Consider the following 24272-nt stretch of genomic DNA (forward strand, 5'->3'; position numbering starts at 1 on the left):
GTTTAATAAAGACAAATATTTTAAAGTATGTGTACTTTAAATAAATTATTTAAATAGATTCGTTTTTCATAAAGTTTATCCTTTTTAAATTATTGTTCAAAGCCTTTGTATTTTATTAAGCCTTTTCCAAAATCAATGCAAATGAATTGTGCTGCCATTTTTGGAGTTCTTTAAAACTATAAGTTTGTAGACGTTTATATGTTTGTGGCAAATCCTTTCGACAATCAGATCTCGGAAACTACAGGCTCTAGAAAAATGACGTTTTCACTGATTGATTGCAAATTTTATGTAGATTGTCCAGTTCTAATTGAATATTTAAAAAAACACGGCCATTATTCCTTTATTACATTTTTACGGCTACACTGGAAGTGTTGAAATTAGAAAAAAATTAAAACATCATATCCTGCGCATTATACATTCCAACACAACATAATTGTATACATGGGTTGCATATCTCTCAGGCGTTTGTTTCATGGCCAAATGATAGTGAAAAACAAAAGATAACCATTTCTCCACTCTAAGTTGAATCTTTATTGTTTGGAGTGTTTTGCCCAATGAACACCATATATCACAGACATTATAATTAATTGTGTGTGTAATGTAGTATTAACTTATTACATACTGCATACAAGAAAGAAAACACTGATCATACATGAATTAAAAACTCCAACCGGAAGTAGGCTCAAATCTTGCAAACGGTGCGAGATATTGAAAAAGTAATCGAAAAAATCTCCCCTTTATGATATCTCTTGCTAATTGTTATCAAGACGTCTTTCACTTGTGTTTGTAAAGGGGCATGTACAGATGTGAGGAATAACAAGGAGATTCATGCTCATATGTGAATGATGCGCTGTGTAGAGAGCGCAGGCTCAGCTAGTTGTAAATGAAAAAGCTAAAAAGGTATGAACACATCAAATGTGTTAGACAAGTACTAATAAAGTTAAAAAGTAGATATCTTTTCTCACTGGAATCTCAACCCGGGGTGCATTTTCGCAGATCCCAAGAGCGTCTACTATTGAACGATGAAATAATGACGCCGCATAGCTCTCATTACTTGCTATGTCATCGACCTTCACACATTGTATCCTTTTCAGTTTATGATTGAATCTATTGACTCACGTATTGAACAAAGCTCTTGGAGTCAATGAATATGAATGTCACTCCCTAATTTCAGTGCGAATTATGTTTAAGCGTGTCACAGAGAATCAGTAGAAACGGTAATATTTTTTGAAACAACAATTAAAGTTATGACTCCAAGAAATAGATATTTTTTTTCCTTTCGCTTAAGCATACTTACTCAGAGTAATAAATCTCCTACTGGTGACACCACTCAGACTGTGCAGTTGATCTTCTCCCCTCACTGTGTTGCCTAACACATGAACCATGCACAAGCTTCGAACACAGACAAACAGAAGACCAAGAAGTGAAGAGACATACTCTGCCTGAGAACTTAGAACATTACATAAAATGCTACTCAAGCTGAAGTGCGAAAGGGTGAAAAGACTGCTTTTGTTATATATATAAGACAAAAAGTATAGACCAACCTAGATGCACTTCTTTTGGAGTTATAGGCTTCCGACAACATTAAAAAATGAACTTTGAAGGTCCATAGCTCTAAAACTATGGACCTACCGTAGTCGGGTCAAGAGTTCACTTAGGAACTAATAAGTGTTCTATCCAAAAATCCATGTTTGAGATTCATCAGATACTCATGCAATATTTTTTATAGAGGAAGTTTGGCTACGGGCATATAATTTGAAGTAGGGCTACTCACCAACTGCTTTTATAAAAATTGTTGCAGAAGTGTGCCCTATCCAAATATCCATGTTTAAGAATCCTGTGGTACTTCCACAACACTTTTTGTAGAGGTAGTTTGAGAGTACTTCAAATTACATGCCCGTAGCAAAACACCCTCTATAAAAATTACTTTGTGAGTGCCTTAGGATTCTGAACCATGTATATTTGGATAGGGCACATACTAGTTCCTAAGTGAAGTCTTGACCCGACTACGGTAGGTCCCATAGTTTTGGAGCTATGGACCTTCAAAGTTCATTTTTTCATATTTTCGGCAGCCTATAACTCCGAAAGGAAGCATTTGTGCACCCAGGATGGTCTATACTTTTTGTCTTATCTTGGTGCCAGGAATCACCTCCCAAATGTTGTCGGTGTTGTTTTGAAACACCCTATATATATATATATATATATATATATATATATATATATATATATATATATATATATATATATGTGTGTGTGTGTGTGTGTGTGTGTGTGTGTGCGTATGTAAGTTGAGAATATCCTCTGGTCCTACCTTCGGATTGAAATTCCCTAATACAATGTTTATATGGTATCACGGGAGTTGGTGAAATGCCCATACGACTTCGTCGCAAGAACTGCATTTTATATCGTCATCTTTATCTTTTGTTGCATCATATGCACTTAAAACAATGACATCACATCACAGACTCTTAAGAATAATAAAAGAAAGTCTATCATTAACGAATGGAACTCATTTAATTGTAGATATTATTCGTTTGTGAATAGAAAACTCCGTTCCTAGTTGGTAATTTTTATTTCTTTCTCGTATAAGAAAGTCAAGTTTCCAGACTCTACTGCTCCCTTTCTTCCCGTCTAGCTTCCTGAACTCCTACTACGTCCATCCTATATTTCTCTAACTCATTCGTTACTGATTTTAACATGCTTGCCCTATAAAGGCTTCGTATATTCCATGTTCCAATTATCATATGTCCATTTTGCTTTGCTGAGGTAGTGCCAAGTTATCAATCCTGGTCCGAGGCTTCTGTGAATATGCCTGAACAAGTGCATTTTTTAAGGATAGGTTGTTAACCTCATGCCAGATCCCCTTGTCTGTCCCATCGAGATCTGTCCGCGACTGTTTATTTAAAATATTCGCAACTAATCTCTATATCTAGAGGCCTTCCTTTCAGTGACGACGCCAGCTTTAAGTTCTTAGGGGGGCAAAGGAGGGGCAGATACATTTTCGGGGGGGCGGCTATTTGCCATACCAGAAATGACATATTTATTACGTTTGACTTATTTTACATTACATTGTGTATTTCGTTGCTGTTTTTATATTAGACCTATATGATTATAAATTAAAGTTATTTCAAGTAAAATTTGTTACTACAAATAAGTAACGTCTGCACATGATATATTTTTCAATGGAACTTTTGAAGCCTAAAAATAAATTGAATTCGCGTATGCTACAAGTAACACATTCGTCTAGTAACTATATGCTACGTCTCTCTCTCTCTCTCTCTCTCTTTCTATATATATATATATATATATATATATATATATATATATATATATATATATATATATAGGGAGAGAGAGAGAGAGAGGGAGAGAGAATTTACGAGGAGCTGCTGAAAATATCGTAGTCGAATCCAGAAGGAGTGTAGGTACTAGGTAGAAAAATGAAACCGTAGTTTAGAAAAATATATCTCTGTATGTACAAATACAAATTTTCATATTAATAATGAAATTCTTATTGTTTCTCAGGCCCCTTAAGTTATTATGTGTCCCCAAACAGATAATTTCACAAACATCCAGATCCTAACTGTTATAACATTTTTGTTCCACCAAGGAAAGTCACCGAAGTAAATTAATTAGGAAATCAGTGAAACACCACGGAACTCTCCTCCATTATATATAGTGGTGAAGATGTAAGTGGCTTAGTATAAACGTGGCGGTTTCTCAACAAATTATGCTTTACATCCAGGATGATTAAAAGCAATGTCTCTTCCCGAAGTCATGGATGCAATTTGTGACATTATTCTTGAAAATTACTGGATTTCAGCCAGTGGTGGATATAGTTCGGAGCTGGAGGGCCTAGGCCACCCCAGTTTTTAAGTGACAAAAATAATTTAAGCTATTATTTATATAGTTTTTAAAGTGTATAGTAAACTCACGATATACGTATTATAGTCTGAGGTCAGGCTGCACCCTGCTTTCTCAGTTCTGGGCATTTCTTTGGAACTCGTCGGTAGCATAACTCAGAATGGCTTGGGTATGCGCAAAGTTTACGGCATAATAGGTTCCCAAAATATCTATCAGGAGAATAAAAGAGTAACGGCATTAAGAGAAGTCTTCTTCCAATTTGACCCTAATGCTGATCAATTTCGCTCACGAATGGTAACCATAGACGAAATATGGTTGCGCCACCATGATCCTGAAATGAACCAACAGTCAATGGAGTAGTAGCACTCATTTCTCCATCGCCCCAAGAACTTCAAGACACAGAAGTAGGTTGAGAAACTGTTTGCAACATTCTTCTGGGATAAGTATGGAGTCGTACTCATAGACTACCTCCGCAACGGTCAGATATTTAATCCAGAATCTCTACATTACTTACAAAACTGAAAGAAAAATTCAAAGTTCAACGCCGCGGAAAATGAAAAGAAAGGAATTATGTTCCTTCAGGAGAATACACTTGTCCATCAAGCCCCTGCGAACACAACTGGCATTGCATAATCTAGGGTTTCAATGTCTAGATCAGGCCTGTCCATGAATTGGCTCCCGGAGCCGAAGCGTGAGCGAGCACGAGCGAGACAAGAACAGGTGAGCACTAGCTTCGCCCCTTCCACTGCATCCGATAAGTGTTGCCAACCACACATGATGGCAAAAAACCTACGGCCAAGCCTGGTCAAAATTTGCACGATGTTGAAGCATTGAGCAGACACAAGCGTGAAATGTGTAAGTGTGCTCTCCCCCTCCCCATTTCAAAAGCAGTGACGCGAAAACACTGCAGGAAATAAAATTGGTACGTTTATTGGTCGAGGAAGAGGCATGATAGAGGTTACAGTTAGCGTTGAAGTAACTAACAAATGAACAAGAAAGAAAGAAAGAAAGAAAGAAACTATTAACATATTAAACATGTCAGCTTACAGACGTAAAAACGACTGCAAAAATCGGAAACGAATTGTTTCAGACCTCTTTAGCTTGCTTACACAATTCGTGACGTTGTATTACATTAGCACTCGGTCTGTAACTTGTCATTCGCTTCACGTTTTCTAAGTTGTAAACGCCTTTTGTTGCTAGATTGATAGCAGAACGACGGGAGGTTGAAAATAATAATAATAATAATAATAATAATAATAATAATAATAATAATAATAATAATAATAATAATGGTATTATTATTATCATTATTAGTAGTAGTAGTATTAGTATTATTCGGACCAAAGAGGGATGAAAATGGGGATTGGAGGAAATTCATAACGAGGAATTGCATAGTTTATACCGCTCACCTAACATTGTTAGAGTCATTAAGTGTAGAAGGCTCAGGTGGGCAGGCCATGTAGCCAGAATGGAAGAAACTAGAAACGCTTTCATAATTTTAACTGAAAACCTAATTGGAAGAAGACCACTAGGAAGACCTAGGCGTAGATGGGAAGACAATATTAAGATGGATCTTGCAGAAATAAGAGTACAGAGTACAAACTGGATCCAGTTGGCTAAGGACAGAAGTTAGTGGAAATATTTTGTAAACGCGGCATTGAACCTTCGGGTTCCATAGGCCATAGAGTTAGTTAGTTAGTTAGTTAGTTATTATCTAAAAGAAATGTTCAAATGTTGTTAAGAGAGAATTACACAGAAGAACTGAGTTCCGACCAAACACTAATTTGCCGGAAGGAAATTCCAGTGCAGTCCAGCCCACTTTAAGCGTTATCCGTGTAACCCACGTTTCATGTTCAAGACATTGGGAATAATTGTTCGCATCATTCAGTTGGAACGTTTCTTTCCGAGTGTACGCTGTTACAGTAGGCCTACAACATTGTGACTTTCAAAATCATTTAGTAACTATCGAAGAAAGACAAGCGTGTAGCTTCAGTCATTGATATGATTTAACATTCTTTTTCACTTTTAACAAGCCACCGGCAAGCAACCAGCCAAAGACAATATATTTTTCCTTATTAAAAAGACACTCCTTGTTATAAAAAAAAAACACTAATGGTAGTCACTAATGGTCACTCTTAAAAATGGAAAATCTCTTTGGCTCTCTTAATATTTTGTTTGATTCTTTGCGATCAAAGTAACTTTAAAAGTGGAGTAAGAAATATTATTCTTCCTATTGATAGTGTAATAGTGGCTTCTAATCTCCACAACCAACCCCTTGCTAAGCCTATTCGTACACACATACATGCATAAGCTAATTTTCTGGAGATAATACTTAGATAATTACAAACAAGTGCTACAGTATTTTTTTCCTATCAACAGATTATCTCTTTTCCTAAAAAGCGAAACAACATAATATAACAAACCCACACTCGGATTAAGAACTTGATAATATATATATATATTGAAAACTGGTTTCCCATTGGGCAAACTAGCAAATTTTTATAAAGGTAAGCGATGGTTTGGTTCCACCACATCCTTCTTTAACAAAAGAAAAGAAAAATGAAGAAAAGGAACGTACATAGTTTATCATTTGATTGCTGTTACAAGTTTGTGTTGTCTATAGTTAACGGTTACCACATTGTAAAAAACACTATACACTAAATGGCAATCAGTTACCATACATATTTTTTTTTATTTGGTAAGCTAGTGATTACCGCCAAGGTTGACAACACTTCCGCTTCTCTAAGGACGAAACCCGAAGATTCACGAAGCACGAACAACGATATTTGCACGTAGAATGCTCGTGAGCGCTCACGAGGAGAGTTTCCACTATCTGCTCGCCGTGGCCAGGGCTGGTCTAGATCATCATTCTTGTTCCGCAGATTTAGCTCCGTCTAACTATTACGTGTACTTATTTCCCAAACTTAAATAGCACTTGAAAGGACTCCATTTTAGATCTGATAGAGGTAGTGCTACGAACAGTGGTGCAAGGAAATCTTCAGATTTTTTAACTTCTCTGCAAAAACTGGAGCACTGTACAAGGTAGTATATTGACTCTCAGGGGAAGCTTAGAAGAAGTAAAACTTCACCATTCCACGTGCACTCCTTCTGGATTGGGCTACGAATTTTTCAACAGTTCCTAGTTAATATGGTAGATGTCACGTCAGTACTTTGAAACAAAATAAGTAATGGAGCACTAGTATATACCAATTACTAACTAAAGATCAGCTCTTTGACGTTTTATTGGGAATCAATTTAATTCCATAGGGATTAAATAGGGAACCCCCTTCAAAAAATTAAGCCCTGGTAGTTGCAAATTAAGCTGTTATAAACACATCCTCTGAATATTGAAAGCCGAGAATAATGTTTCAGAAAAAAGAAGTTTTAAATAAAACAAAATATGAAACTGAAAACTTCAAACCTGGATAAATACAAACAAAAAATGAAATCTTTGAGTTTTACGTCCCACGGTTATGCCGGTTAGGCTAAAGGAGACGGTGATGATGAGTAATGAATGGAATGGTGGAATGAAGAAAGTGGGAGAAAACGGGAGAACCCCAAGGAAACCCACGCGCAATGTGTTTGTCCACCACAAAGTTCACTTGACGGGGGCTGGGATCGAACCCGGGACCCCAAGCACCAAATACAAACAAGTCACGTAACTGGTTTTACCTTTCTTTTGTTTCCAATCGAAGTTGATCCAATGAGAAGAAAACAAGTCGACCAAATCTACTATTGTTCGCTAGGCACAATAATTAAAAATCATAAGAAAGAAGTATAACTAAAATTTACCTCTAAAGATGCTAAATTAGAAAACAGAAATATGCGTGCATACCCAGCCGCTCAAAGAAGAGAGACTGAGGACTAATCTGCCACATAGTAAATGCATGGAAAGTAGACTACAATTTGACAATGAGATTGGTTACGATACTCATATAAAATACTATATGTAGAATGTTTAAAGATTGTAGGAGTCTGGGGGGGGGCAGTCTAGGTGGCAGTCAGGGGGGCAGAAGTAGCTACTAGGGGGGCGCTCGCCCCCCTTGCCCCCCCTCTGGCGTCGTCACTGCTTCCTTTTGATTTGCAATCTAAAGACGCGCCATGTCGTGATGGCAGGAACCCACTGCCCTTCCTATACCATTTGAAAATATCCTTTGCATCTATTGAGCTTTCCCATAATAAATTTCCATCATACAATAAGTATGAGTGGAAAAGAACATAATATATACACTGAAATTGTAATTCCTTCACTTACAAATATCTTTATTATCCGCATATGTATAAAACAAAAGCGAGTTTCTTGCATAGTTCCTGAATATGCACTGTTCATTTAATTTTGTATCTAGATAAATACCAAGTAACTTTACATAATCATAATTATATAAAATAAATGATGATTTATTTAAGTAGAAGAAATGAGTTACAGTTTTCGTTGTATTTAATACCAAGCTATATGTTTTAAACCATAGAGAAGAAGCGTTTAGCATTTCTTTATTTTCAACCATTTCTTTTTAACCAATATGTTACATACTATTAGGTCAAAGACTTTATTTAAGTCTATCAGACACACATACATATGAGTCGGACTCAAAAAAGTTAATTATTTTATTTGCAGCCATCTCAATGGAATTAATTGCGAATAGACCCGATTTGAATCCAAAATGGGCAACATTAATTAATGAATTCTATCCAAAATAAGGGAACAATTGCTTTTCTACACAGTATCCTATCATTTTAGAATATATTGGAACAAGAGATATAGGCTGGTAGTTACCAGGTTCACTCCATTACCCCTCTTGTAAATGGACATTCTAGTTACTTTTAGTCTGCCAGAAAGAATACCAAATTTTGTACATGTGTTGTAGTATCCTAACATAACACACTTGTAAAATTTTACAGCTCTACCTCAAAGGGGACTGCTGTGGGAGCCATTCGAAATTTGAGGGTTTTATGCAAAAAGCACCTAAGTCCGCCTTTGACTTAAAGTACTGAAAACGCTAGATCTCTGAAGATATTTGAAGCTATTTGAAAATGATCTTCATTAAAACAATCTTAGAATTTGTAGCATTTAAAACATTGTAGTAATGAACTTCCCAAATGGGATTAAGCATATGAATTTTGCCATCAAAGAGAAAAAAGAAGAAAAAATAGTGTCAAAATTTGGCAATTATTTCTTTTAAAAAAAGGCCCACCTAACATAAATCTCAAATTTTCAAAATAAGTAGCTCTAGTGTTCCTCTTTAACATATAAGAAATTAGGAGGGTGTTTTTTGGTATGTTCAAGAAAAACAAATTATGACAATTAAATTGAAGGCGGATTTAGGCACTTTTTGCACAAAAACTCCAAATTTCCAATGAGTGTTTCCATTTTCCATGTTGAAAATTTTTATAATTGTCAAGACTAAGGAAATTGAATAAATAAATTGTGCCGAAAATCTGAAACTTCAAGTACCATTGCTGAAAGGACTCAGATTCTGTCATTAGTTTGAAAATCATGGACGACTATGAAAACTGTTGAAACATTTCAAACAACCGAGTATCTCGTTCGTAAAACTCAGAAGATTAGTAAGGAGTATGGTATTTTAGCCAAACCTAGTTGTAAAAAAGGACATAATATTCCTGAGAAACTTTTAATTTAGTCACAGTGATAAAGTGCCCTGAAATACTGAATTCAGGGTCAGTGTCAGTAAGCATATGAATTTCACTATCAAAGAGAAGAAAAAGAAGAAATAAATCTCAAAATTTTTCAATTATTTCTGAAAAAGGCCTACCTAACATCAACCTCAAATCTTAAAAGTAAGTAGCTCAGATATTCTTGTTTATCATATTTAAAAATTTCGAGGATGTTTTTTGATATGTTGAAGGAAAAAAAATTAAGTCTCATATTATTTAATTTTCTAGTAATACGACTTGCATGACTAAGTATGTTCCTTTACAATGGTTGATAGCTCTTATGAAAAATATAATATGCAAACATAGTAACATTAATATCTATTTGTTTCAATAAAACACAAAAGATTTTTTAAAATAGAAAAATAATTGACTTTATTATCATATTATAATTATACCATAAATAATAATCATTCCGAAGATGCTCAGTAAAATAGTAGACAATAAACCATATTTAAGATATTCCCAGAAAGAAAAGTCGTATGCCAGCGTTTCTTGAGCTTTCTGTGCTACTATGAGATTTGCTACGCTTCCAAATAGCGTGAAATTTCCAGCTATCGTTGCAATCCAAGCTAAATACAGCACGAGTGCTAAATGATTTTCACAAGGAGGTATCTGGAATGAAAATAAAAATAATTTGTTAAAATAATTTGATTTATACACACATACTTCTCAAATCATACAAAATGTATCATGATTATGCGAAGGCGAACTTTGTTTCGAATACTGACGTTGAACCTTTACTTACAAGTAACACTTCCCAAGTGTAACACTCCGATTTTGATAAAATTTGGCAGGTAGATGCTACACATGAAATAAACGAATACTTGATTTTTATTCTCTGCGGAAAAACGGTTTTAGGGGGCAAAAGACCCCATCCAAGATTTTGAAAGTTGACGCCCAAAAGGCACAAAACAACTGAACCGAAGTCAACGAAATTGTACACACACATATTGTAGACATAAAATGAGGGAATACGGGTTTCGCATTTTCCTGAAAAAAACTGTTTGGTATGGCACGGACAACTCCAAACCTTTGATCACGAAATATCAAAAGTGCTAGTAACAGTATGTCAGATGTGTGTAAATGACATGAAGAATTGCAACGAAACTTTGAGTATGAACAATACGCAAAAATAAACGAACACAGTTTCTGCGGAAAAAGCCCCCATTCAAAATTTTCAAAGTTGAGGCCCGAAAGGCCAGAGGAAGTGAACCGAAGTGAATGAAATTGTGCACAGATATTGTAGACATAAAATGAGGGATACGGGTTTCTTATTTTCCTGAAAAAAAGAATGAAAACCGTTTAGGTGGGACACACACCCTCCAAAACTTTGATTGTGAAATATAAAAAGTGATAATAACATTATGTCAAAAGTACTTAAAGGACATAAAGAATTGGAACAACACTTGTGTAGAGACAATACGCAAAAAAATAAACGAATACGTTTTATTTAGTTTCCTGCGGAAAAACGGTTTTAAGGGGCAAAAGCCCCCACCCAAAATTTTCAAAGTTGAGACCCGAAAGTCAAGAGGAAGTGAACCGAATTGAATGACATTATGCACAGATATTGTAGACGTAAAATGAGATAATTGGGTTTCCTATTTTCCTGGAAAAAAGCGGTTGAGTGAGGCACGGACCTTCTAAACCGTTGAGTACGAAATATCAAAAGTGCAAATAAGCATACGTCAGAAGTTCCTAGAGAATATGGAGAATTGCAACGAAACTTCGTATAGGGACAATTTACAAAACATTAAATGAAACGTTTTAATTTGTGCGGAAAAATAGTGTTGGGCCTAGACCCCATCCGAAATAAAGTAAATATTACCGTAATAGCGCAGGAAGGAGTGGACCGAAGCAAATGAAATTGTGTGTAGATATAATGTACATCGTATATTACAGTGCTGTACATTATATATTACAGTGCTGTATATTACAGTGTGTGTACAGTGTTTCTCAAGTGTCCCTATTCCTTTTGCTTCAAATTTGGCACATCAACAGCAAACTGGAAATAAATCGACACGTGTTTTTGTTTATGCGGAAAAATATTGTAAGGGTTAAAGGTGCCTCCTGAAATACTATAAAATACGCTATACTGTTTGTGCTTGTTGTTGATCTGCCAAATCTGAAGAAATCGGATGGAGACACTTGTGAAACACGAAAGACCATATTTTACATATCCAATATCTACATAGACCCTACAATCAGAGATGGATTGGGTCAAGTAGGTCAAGTTTTCTGGGTGGGTAAGTGGGTCGTTGGTCAACAGAATGTGACCCACTGTGACCCACCACCCACTGCAATCCACCATCCACCGTGACTCACTGCAACCCACCACCCACAATGACCCCTGCGACCCACCGACTCAGTCTGACCTATCGACTCACTCTGCTCAGTGCATTGTAGACAGTATCTTCTGAAGACTGGTAAATTTGTCTGCGTTTTACTTTCAAGACTAGTGATGAGCGCAAGAGTCTTGGTCTTGCAGTTTTTGCAAGAGTCTTGCATGCAAGACCAAGACCAAGACCAAGACCAAGACCACGAATAGCGGTGCAAGACCAAGACCAAGACCAAGGTGTGCAAGAACAAGACCAAGACCAAGACCATACCTGCAAGACCAAGACCAAGACCAAGACTCTTGCGCAAGAGTCTTGCACAAGTACTGGTACTACTTGAATTTTTTTATACAATGTAAAAAAGGAGAAAATTCATTACATCCTTTACTTGAATTTTTTTACTTCAGTAAAAGTGACACTAGAGTGAATGTATTCCCAGTAGTTATGCAATCCGTGTGATTCGATCCATGGCATATAGCTACAGTATATCGTTTCCTGAATTGGTTGTTCTCGTTTTCTGTAGATATTGCTCGTTTTCAAGCCACACAGGTGTCATCGTGCGCCATGTAAGCTATTTTGGTGGACAAACATCGTGTGCGTGGGTTTTCTTAGTTTTTTTCCGTTTCCTCCTACTTTCTTCATTCCACCATTTCAGTCTTTTTTCATCATCACCGTCTCCCTTAGCGTTGGTGCATTACTGTGGGACGTTAAACTAGATACTTCGTTTCATTTCAAAGCATACTAGTGGTGTTCTTCTTTCAAAACTGAAGAAAAATGTAGTATTGAACATCGGTAATTCCGTACACATAGGTGCTGACTACATGAGTATGGCCTTGGCTATGAGACTCAAGCATCCGTTGTAAATTTTTAATGTGTGCTCATAAAATTAATATCGACATAACATTTTCATGACATTGACAAAAACTTAGTGCATGTGACCGCAAGTTTGATTCCATGGGCAGATGCTTACACGTTGAATAATTGTTTATTCATATAATTTTTAGCCTCCTTAGGTATACGGCACATCGGGGATTGAGCGATATAACATTACACTACACAGTAAATCTATATTATAAAATTGAAAGTGACTATGCTTGTGACTCCCAATCTCTTGAACACTCTTGAACCACCAGCTCGAGATCGATCAAATCTATATATATAAAAGAGAACGTACAATTCTTTGTCCGCTCATCACGCTAATACGGCTGAACCAATTTCTTTCATTTTTGGGGGGTTATTAGGATTTGGACCCTAGATGGTTTTTATCATATCACTTTAATTTTTAATTACCAGTGTCTTGAGATAATTGACCATTCAGGTGTCCACAAATCCTTTGTTAGTTCATCATAGGTAAAAATAAACGTATTTATATGCAACCCGCATGACCGTGTCACTCGGCGGGTTAACATAAATGACAGGCGATATACAGCGGAAAATAGCTTGAATCTTCTGTTTAAAATTTTTTAATTGATTTGCTTATATTTACAGACACTTTTACAATATGCCAGCACCGGGATGACCGCAGCGAAGCGGGGCGGGTTAACATAAATGACAGGCGATATAATGTTAAGATTTACTGCAATCTTCTATGGTTTTTATCATATCACTTGAAAGCGAAAAAGTAAAAATTATCTAAGTAACAAAGTTTATTGCGTTCCGGGGTGACCGCAGCGAAGCGGGGTGAACGCTGCTAGTTTTCAATATAGTATAGATCAGGTTTGGGCCTGAAATGTTATTTATCAGTTCACTTTGAAGGAGCAACGTATGGGAGGAGGAGGAGGAGGGGGAGGTATACAAAAATGAAAATAAATAAAAATAAAAGTGACTAAGTTTGTGACTTAATAATTCTTGAACCATCAGACCGACCTTAATCAAATTTTTAACATGTATGAGGTGCCTAACTGGAAAGTTTTTTATAGTTTCATTTTGATGGTAGAACCTAGGGGAGGAGGAGGAGAGGGGGAGGTATATATAAAAATAAATAAAACTTAATAACTCTTGAAACACCCGATCTCGATCAAATTTTCAACATAGATGAAGCTCAGACCTTTCACGATTTTTATCATTTTACTTTGACGGTGCAGCATAGGGGTTGGGGAGGAGGGAGATATATGTAAAAAACAAAAGTATAAGTTACTGTCTTTGTGACTTCATCACTCTTGAACCAGCCAATCGATCTTAATGAAATTTTTAATATAGATGAGGTTCGTACTTGGGGTGTTTTGTATCATATCACTTTGATAGTAGAACTAAGGATAGGAGGAGGGTAGAGGAAGTGTACAAAAATAAATAAAACTTAATAACTCTTGAACCACCCAACCGATCTCGATCACATTTTCAACATAGATGAAGTTCGGACCAGAGATTGTTTCTGTCATATCACTTTGACGATGGAGCTTAGGGGCCGGGGAGAGGAGAGATATTTAAAAATGATCGAAAATGACCGATATTAGAGTGGAGTCTATAGTTTTCGGGGTCGCTGAGATAAACAATGACACTTCCGATGCTGTTTAAATCCGAATTTAGCCCCGTAGCTTGGCGGTGGGAGGAGAGATATCTAAAAATGATCGAAAATTAATATTAGTGTCGAATTCATAGTTTTTGGGGTCACGAAAGTGAACAGTGATATTTCCGATCCCGCTTAAATGCAAATTCAGCACCGCAACTTGGGGAAGGGGGAAGAAGAAGATATATAAAAATTATTGAAAATGACCATTATTATCAATGTCCAATTCATGGTTTTCGAGGTCATTGAGATGAACAGTGACACTTCCGATGCCGTGGCTTGCAACATGGGGAGGAGGAGATATATAAATTTATTGAAAATGACCGATATTAGTGCCGAATCCATAGTTTTCGGTGTCTCTAAGATGAACAGTGATGTTTCTGATGCCGTTTAAACCCAAATTCAGCCCCGCAACTTTGGGAGGAGGAGGGGAGAGAAATATAAAAATAATCGAAAATGACCGATATCAGAAAGCGCTTAGTAATAATGAAAAGTGACTGATTAACGAAACATATTATTATTATTATTATTTAAAATTTAACCGAACGAAGTGGGTAATTGATGCTAGTAATCCATATTCACAAGTGAGACTGATTTTATACAGTTATTTTAAATAACTTGTAGTTTGATGTCGTTATTTTGTATTTCTAATATAATTCAAAAGTATTTATACAAATTGAGTTTATAGAAAAGACATAGACAGACAGACAGATGAGTCGTTTTTAGTTTTCACTCAAATTATTCTAAAATAATAAGTTTTGATTATAATAATTTTCACTTAAATTATTCTAAAATAATAAGTTTTGATTATAATAATTATTTTATTTTCTCTCTCTTTTTTGTCGATATGCTAAACATATCATCATAATCATCATCAAAGCTATTCTGCCATTTTCGGCTGGTTGCTTGCTGCAACTGAGAAACCTCGATGTACGGTGGTCCTCAGCTAGTCTCTTCGTCTTAATGTAGCAATTTTCTTAATATCTTCCTTCAACTACAATTTCCTTTTCTCCCTCTCTCTCTTTCCTTTCACCATACCCTCTAGCACGTCATCCACAGCCAATATCCCAACCAGTTCCTCTTTCTCCTATTATCAATATCTAAAATTCTTCTTTTTTCTCCTACTGCTAATATTTCTAACACCTTCTCAGTCGTTTTCCGTTCAACACAGCTAATTCTCTCCATTTTTCTCCATGCCCAGGTTTCGAAAGTTTGTAATTTTTTCCATCGCTTTTGCGTAATGTCCATGTTTCTGCTCCATTGGAATCAGTAAAAACAAAATCTCAATATTTAATTATAAGTTTGTTTAACACAAAGATTAGCTAATGTGGTTGAAAAGAAAAATCTGACGTCTTTAGAGTGTAAAAATAATTTTGCATTTCACGGTATTTCAACTATCTGTACCGTTTTGATTTTCTTTCATTCGTCTCAGGGGTAGCCTCCCCAGTTTCGGAACCTGTGGAGTGTTGGATATGTTAAAAAATATGAAAAGATTAGCGAACCGTGGGCACCCAATAAAAAAATAAAGGTCTTTACTTATGTTGTACACTATTATCATACTTACACGAGGATAAACTATGTTACATTTAAAAACATATATTGTATTTCCGTTACTATTGGAGCATTGTAGAACTTATTATCCCTTATATCCAGAGTAAAATTTACCTATGAAAAACATAAGATTTCTTAAAAGCAAAACTTGCAAGACTCTTGCAAGCAAGACCAAGACTGGGTGTGCAAGACCAAGACCAAGACCAAGACTGGGTGTGCAAGACCAAGACCAAGACCAAGACCGAATTTTCCAGTGCAAGACCAAGACCAAGACTGGGTGTGCAAGACCAAGACCAAGACCAAGACCACCCAGGTCTTGGTCTTGGTCTTGCATTTGCTCATCACTATTCAAGACCTTCATTCCCTTTCCATTTCCATTTGTTTCTGTCTACTTACCTGAGGTGAGTAGGCTATATCTAAGTGAAAAAAGAACTTCAGGCACTTTTGGATATTGATATTTGAAATTGTAATAATAGCGATAGGACTTATACTACTACTTGGCTTCCGAGGCCTGTGAGTTTTTAGAGGAGCTAACTACTGGAAAAATGCATTTTTGAATCACTGTAATATATAAATTACAGTATTATATTAAAAAAATGGATGTAACTATGTGTGCCTGATCATCACGGCCAAATTGAAAAGTCAAATGAAATGACTTTTGGTATACAGTTAGGCCTTAATCCAAACTGGGATGTTATATTGTTTTCATTATAATACGTATCCTAAGGAGGTAGTGGGGATCCCAAATTTTGCGAAAAAAATGAGTATCTCCCAAGCCGTTAGACTTACGGAGCTGAAATTCAGTGTATTAACTCTTTATTGAAAATAAACAGATTGTGTCCTAGCATTTTTTAAATTCTCCTTTATGGGGGGGGGGGCACTTTCTATATATGGAAAATTGGTAGTGAGTTGGTTTGTAAAAATGATCAAAAGCGATCGATATTACTTAAGAAAAAAAAATCAGAAACAAAAAATACAGTCCGTCGCTTCATATATTTATTGCTTTCTACTATAATAATTGCTGAAGCTTATGTTTATTATATGGAGCGCTTACAGCACAGGGCAATCAATCCATAAAGTTGTGAGAAAAATAGACATAAAATTTGTACTGTAATCTTAATCACACAGAAATTTTAAGTTTTGGTGGTATGCATAATTATATGGAAAATTTTACACTTTTTTCCCTTTACGTTGGTCTACTTATTTTGATTTGGAACTTTCAAATTTCATCCCTTTTCCCACTGAAAAGTATCGAAAATTCAACAAGGCAATAATTATTCTATGATAACTTAATTGAAATTCATCGTAATTTGACCCATGACAAACAGCAGTGTAGTAATTGAAGGGGAAGAAGGGGGAAATTCCCATTCACCTCTCAACACTTCCCTCGAATCTCATTCCCTTTTGCCTTCTAGTGGGGAGGGAACTTGGTAATGACATCAAACCTTCATGTGTAATTACAAAAATTAAATTTATAAACAAATAAGAAATCATCAGTTCATCAGGCTTTAATTGATAATTTATGCACAAGATTTCCTATCGAAGGTGTGGTAGATGAGTTTCTGTTCTCCGTGAGTCGGCATTGCCAACTGACATGGTCGATATGGAAAAGACGTTGTATGGTGATAGAGAGGTGATACTTCTTGCTGAGTATTTCAAAACTGACCGAGAAAAATCGTTATCAGACTTAAGTCTAACAAGCAGATTGTCGATGAGGAGTTGCAGAATCGGGTAGAAGTATTATCAATTTCCCCTTATGAATTTAAGATGACTGATATTAGAAATAGACTAAGTGCTCAAACATTGTCTAACTTGTTGTTCATCAATGCTAACTGGCCCACCGCTAGACAAGCTCAAAGTAGACGAGCTAGTTATTTCTTGGCTGAAGGATGGACATCATTCCGTTGTGAATGATTTACCACGAAAAAATCCTGGAGGCCAATGGGAAATAAAAACTATTTCAGATTTGTTTTAAGATGGCAAATTACGAGTTATGGAAAATTTATATTTGTATTACTAATGACTTATTTGTGTTATTCAACTTTGTACCGAAATTTTAACAAGACTCTTCTTTCCTTTTTATAAACTAAAAGGTAAACTACTTTGAATAAATATTCATAATAATTGCAATTATGCATATTTGTAACTTAAATTTAATGTGGTATTTTAGTGATTACACAAATTACAATTATGAGCATACTTTGTGGAGATGCTCTCACAGAGGGTACCCGAGCACCTTTATACGATATGAAAAACTGATTTTTTAAGTCTTTTGGAGAAAAATACTGTGAACTGAGAAATCATAACTTTTTCATGTTGTACAGGGATATTTTCCTGCGAATAGAAGTTTTTTTTTTTTTTTTTTTTTTTTGGAATGCGTTGAGAAATTAACACTTGCAAGAATACTCTCTTAATACAAGTATATTTTAGGCACACAATAATCCCCCCCCCACCTCAAAGTGATTCAATTTCCTCACTGACAAATACTTTACCATTTTATATCGTAAAGGTCAGATCCACCGTTATTGTAACAGAGTGGTGCTTGAGCGATTGACCATAGAAATTCAAACTACGATTAGTGACAATTTCACAGTTTTGTTTTATTACAAGTGTAAACTCTTTAGTCAGTAAAGAAGAGGCCGTGGATCATGTGTCAGAGTTGATGACGATGGATTTTGGTGAGTTAGAGTAGGTCACAGTGAATGAGAGTGGTTCATGATGGGTCAGCGTGGGTCACGGTGATTCGTGGGTCAGAGTGGGTCACGATGGGTTGTGGGTCAGTGGGTCGTGGGTCAAATTTTCATTGGTCCATGCATACAATTTCATTCGTTTCAGTCCACTCCTTCCGCCACTCAACGCCTCGGTCAATTCAGCAGTTTCTTTTTCTTTTCAGGAAAATACGAAACCCGTATTCCCTCATTTTATGTCTACAATATCTGTGCACAATTTCATTCACTTCGGTTCACTTGTTCTTGTCTTTTGGGCGTCAACTTTCAAAATTTTGGATAGGGGTTTTACCCCCTAAAACCGTTTTTCCGCAGAAAATTTAAAAAAAAAAAAAACACGTATTCGATTATTTTATGTGTAGTATCTATCTGCCAAATTTTATCAAAATCGGAGTGTTATACTTCGGAAGTGTTACTTGTTAGATTCTGCATCTATTATAAGAAGGCTTAATTTACGGTTACCATCTGTCACGTTTTTGGCGGGACAACCTGAATGTTAAGAAAATTTTCAGCGTCCCGAAAACGACGAACTTTATATGGAGTAACACAAGAAAATATGGGACAGATATTCTTAGTGATATTTACAATTTCAATCCGTGATGCGTACCTATGACTGACGAAATATTGAAATGGCTCTATGGTTACAATTTTCGTGTTGAGTGCATTGAAATCACCGCCAGTTACGTTATTCTTTGTCTGTACCGTTTCAGTGGTTCATAATGTCTGTCAAACTAACTGCCAACAAGCTGACACCACGAATTTACTGTTATGTGTCTTTTTTGGATTAAATGTTCATTCATGAATATGTGTATTTCTTTCTATGATTGTTAATAAATTGATCCATACGGAAATTTGGATATGAGCAACCGGCGATTTTTGCATGTTTACTGAGTCCCTCATTAACTTAAGTCTTTAGTTTTAGAACTTACGGACCAAAATAATAAGTTACTAAAACTGATAATTCACGGACAGTGTTGCCAATTTATTGGTATCCTCCAGTTATCTTTTCTTTTAAAGCTTTGATGGGGAAATTTTCAGTCTGGTGGCTAGTGAGAATACTTGGTGGCTTGTAAATCACTTTTGGTGAAAATTTAGCGGATGTTTTGTTGTTGTGAATTCGTCGCCTTGTGTATGCAGAAGAGTATGTATTGCTCACTGCCCCAGCCTCTTATCTTTTCGACGAAGCAACAGTGAACGAATCAGAAGTATTCAAATGTTATCCAGAGATAGTCAAACATCACAGTTGCTAATATGGGCAAGGAGAACAGTTCTTAAAAATCTCGCCTGATACGAACGCAAGGTAGAGCTCAACAACTTAAGTTATAATTCTGATACTGTCCAACAGGAAAACAAGTGGTATTTTTTTAAGTGTCATTCTTCCTCATGTACAGATCTAACTGCGAAGGTGAGTAATTAAATATTTAGGGTCTTATGGAGAGTCACTTTGACGCATATCTTTCGCCCTGCTGTAGCGGCGTTTGAGCCCAGTCTGAACTCGTACAGCATACACGCCCTTATGACTCTCTGTGGAATCCCCATGTTGGATATACCAACACCAATAACTGACCTTCGCCTTATCTCCATTCGCATTCAACTCACGATGAGAGGGCCAATTGAACAAAGACCTCCACAAAAAGCGACAGAACTTTCTTGGTTACCTTTACATATATATATAATTCATTTCAAATTGTTCAGCCATTTTCGGGAGATGATGACATAGACAATGTCGATTTGAATATGAAGAAAAAAACTATAGAAATGGCTTCCTTCAACCGTTGAAAGATGAATTTTCTAAAACGCTTGGATACGTTTCCCCTTAGTTTAGGTAGAGAGGTCCATCTTTTTCATTTAAGGGATTCGCGATATACTAGATTTCTGGCATAAACGTTGAACTCCGTGTGGGATTCGCAATTATCTCTCACCAAGTAATTTAACAAATATAGATTCGATGGATAAGATTTCTCTTAATTTGCTATGTTTTAGAATGATATATCCATTCATTTTAAAACGTCATTTTTTTTCACTTCTAGTATGTAGCATTTTCGAATACTTCTTCTCCTTCTTTTATTATTAATATTATTACCTCACAAATTCCTTTCGTTTACATTGTTGTCTGCTCGTACGAAATTTTGGTCTGTGAGGTTTCGCCTGTACGAAATTTTAGTCTGTAAGATTTTGAATAGGCGAGATTTTCGTCCACAGGGTTTTGGGCAGCGAGATTTAGGCCACATGAGGTTTTGGTCAGTGATATTTCTGCCGCACGTGACCTTGACCCGCAATATTTTAACTAGCGATGTTTCGGCCGTGAGATTTTGATCGTATATGGTATTTTAAAAATTTCAAATCAATTACTCCAAATTGTCTTTAAAATGTTAGATCTGATAAAATCATCTTTAACTAAAATACTAATAAATTTCACATTTGTATTGAACTAATATGGCGGAGAGAGCAACCCTCCTCACCTCACCGTGCTTCACTTCCTAAGCATTGGGTAAACGGGAAATGACATCTCTGTTGCTCTGGGGATACCTTTCACAACCATTTTTCCATCTCTTGTGCTTAATTTATTACCACACATAATACCATTATAACAAGAATATAATAGAGCTCCTTCGTGGCTAAGCGGTTAGCGTACGCGCTTTTGGCGTGGCAGACCCGGGCTCGATTCCCGACGGGAGCTTATGTGGTTTGGATTCCACATTAATCAGTAGGGGCGTTAAAACCGGCTCAACTCAAGAACTCAATAGGACTTCTGCGTTTAATTGTGTTACATGACAATGGAATATTACAAACTTGTCATTTACAAAAGAAATAGAATTTTATAAATAGGGAATACACTTACCTGGTCCAAAACTAAAATTGTAAGCGGAACGTTGCTGAATAAATTTGAACCAATGAGAACAAAAACATAAAACAATCCAAGAACTTTTAAATCAAAGAAATCTTTGTCGATTATCCCCATTTTGTCCCAGAAAAAATGAGGCAATCGTGTTCTGTTAAATCCTGAAATCAAAATAAATAAATAAATAAATAAATAAAATAATGAATGATAGAAAAAAACAGAAATATTTGCGGAGGGATTTCTAAGAAGAAATGGGTATATTTCTAGTACATAGCTGAAGTATTTGTTTTGTTTGTTTATAATGATAAAACAAATGACATTTGTGACAGCATGTCACCATAAAGATACAGTATTCAACATACGGACAAGTGGAAATTAAAGTGGTGTACGAGTCACTTCGTAAAAGAAAATTACAGTAAAACCTGTCTTCAACGGACCCTTTATTAAACGGAAAACTGTCTTAAACGGAAATATTTCACGATCCCATGAATTTTGGAGAACAAAACGTGTAAAAGTCCCTTCATTAAGCGGAAACTATGTTACGCGGACAACGGAAAGAAAAACAAACCTTTAACGGAAAATTCTGAGTTCCGGACTGCAGCGTTTAGAAGATGTTTAGACATTTTGTGAGACGTATACGTTACACTGTCTGCGTGAAAATGTTCGTTCTTTTGTTAAATATTTCTGGGCAGTGTTGACCTTCCTCAACCACTACTCATACTCACCCCCACAAACTGTCCTTAATCCCCGCAACTTAATCAAGAATCATACGGAATGTCGGAAAGAAGGAAACGAGATACAGGAAGAAGAGGAATACGATACCGAGTTCGAAGAAGAGTGTAGAATACATACATATCAAGATGCTCTCAGAAGTTTAAAGGAACTGCAAAAAAATTGCCTTACGGAAAAATGATTCTGATTTACTTAGCTTAATGTCTCAGGTTAAAGTGTATGCGGAAAGTCAAGCAGCCAAGCAGCAATGTACACAGAAAACCCTGCTTGGCTATTAGAGAAATAAAGAAAACGTGTGCATAGTATTATTCGTATTCGTTTTATTTTTTTGTGTGTTTATTCGTAGAAGAAAGAAGTACTGTAATCGAACAATGTATGTACAGCAATATATTTTCTCAGTATGCCCCTTTATAAGCATGTATTTTTTTTTTAAAAAAAAGTAAAGGTCTACCTCCACTAAGCGGAAACCTGACTTAAACGGAAATTTTTGCAAGTCCCGCTCGATTCCGCTAAAGACAGGTTTCACTGTATTTAGACGCAATAAACAAGTTGTAGGTAAATCAATCTGTTCATAGAAAATATGAAATAAGTTTCTGAAAGATGGCAAATTTCAACAGATGACTGTAAAATTGTAGTGATAAAGGAAACGATTGTTTTGTTTATCAGAAATGTGGTGTTAATCAGTCAAAAAAATATGACTTACACCAGTTTAACTTTTACCCGTCCATATCACATGATGACATCATTATTAATTATTTGCTTAAAATTTTACAACAAATTTCTTTAAAAAATCTTATATTAATATACTTGCAAGATTTTCAAAATTTGAAGTAAACAATGTAGACAAGAATTAGCATAGATTACAAGTACCAAGTGGTAACTTAGGAGTATGACTATCACTGTTAAGAGATAAAATCTTCGAATTAAGTGTATATAATATTATTTTAACATATACGGCACATGAATAAACAAATACTATTTTTGATAGGTCAAACAAATTTCCAATTAAAATGGTAACGAAAACAAGACTTTTAGCGCCACAAAAGTTTGTTTTCTTCAATTTTCTCGAATACTAAGCATTGGAATTTAATCTCAAAAATTTCGTTTTGTTCAACTTGAATTCATGTATCAACTGATGTATGTATGAATAATGTCCCACGATTATGCTTCGAGAATAAGAGAGACGACGATGATGATAATGAAAGCATGAAATCAAGAAAGTGGAAGGAAAGAAGAATGCCACGACAAAACTCACCCACACGATATTTGTCCACCATAAGGCCTACTTGACGGGAGCAGGGATTGAACCAAAAACCTCAACCAGAGTTAAATGTTCTTTCTTTCAGCCACCACGGTCCCCTAGCTTGTAATTAATTTTGCTGTTGTTTTATAATGTGTCATTTACTGCAGTAAAGAGATCACGTTTCATGTGGAAAAGCAGTAACTTTTTTTTTTAAATGGCATATTTTAGCTTGTTAAAACCCAGGCCCGTATCCAGGGAATTTAGGGGGACCGGGCCCCATCTAAATTTTTGCTGCCCCCTAAAATTTTCACGGAAGGCTTGCAAATGAACTATAATATGGTGATAAACTATAATATGGTTGGATCGGCCCCCCTAACTTCAGCCGTCCCCCCTACATTTTTGGGCTGGCTACCGGCCTGTTAAAACCTACATTAAACGATCAAAATTGGCACGACTACTAAGTGTACATAGAATTATAACATGATCTAGAGTAGTAAGATCTTAATTTAAACTTACCATCAAGCCATACAAAAATTCCGAAAAACATAATCAAGATGCTCCAATCAACGCCTCTCAAAGCAACATAAGTGTCTCGTTTGTTGAAAACGGCATCCACTACAAGAACGAGAGTTGCGCCACCTATTGGAACCAATCCTAGAAAATAATGCGAAAGTAAACTATATTTAACTACTTTTTACTTTTAAGAGCAATATGAAGTAAACTCAGCTCTAATTTGTAAGCAACAATAATATTTTTGGATCAAAAGATCCAAAATATTTCAATCAAAAATTTTCTTGTACGC

At 35.9% G+C, this 24272-nt stretch overlaps 1 protein-coding gene across 1 annotated transcript in view; it reads right to left on the reverse strand.

Annotated features, from left to right (window-relative positions):
• Positions 1–9816: 9816 nt before the first annotated feature.
• The window catches only part of LOC145667022 (uncharacterized), a 31589-nt gene continuing 17133 nt past the window's right edge, over positions 9817–24272 (reverse strand). Inside the window, exons 3-5 of the mRNA XM_081734710.1 lie at positions 23987–24124; positions 21496–21656; positions 9817–10149 (exon numbers count right to left, since the gene is read on the reverse strand). Of these exons, the coding sequence (XP_081590836.1) occupies positions 9916–10149; positions 21496–21656; positions 23987–24124 (533 nt within the window). The 3' untranslated portion in view covers positions 9817–9915. The remainder of the gene's footprint in view (positions 10150–21495; positions 21657–23986; positions 24125–24272) is intronic.

The sequence above is a fragment of the Thermobia domestica genome, chromosome 12, assembly GCF_964235325.1.
Source record: "Thermobia domestica chromosome 12, izTheDome1.hap1.1, whole genome shotgun sequence".
Taxonomy (NCBI): Eukaryota; Metazoa; Arthropoda; class Insecta; order Zygentoma; family Lepismatidae; genus Thermobia; species Thermobia domestica.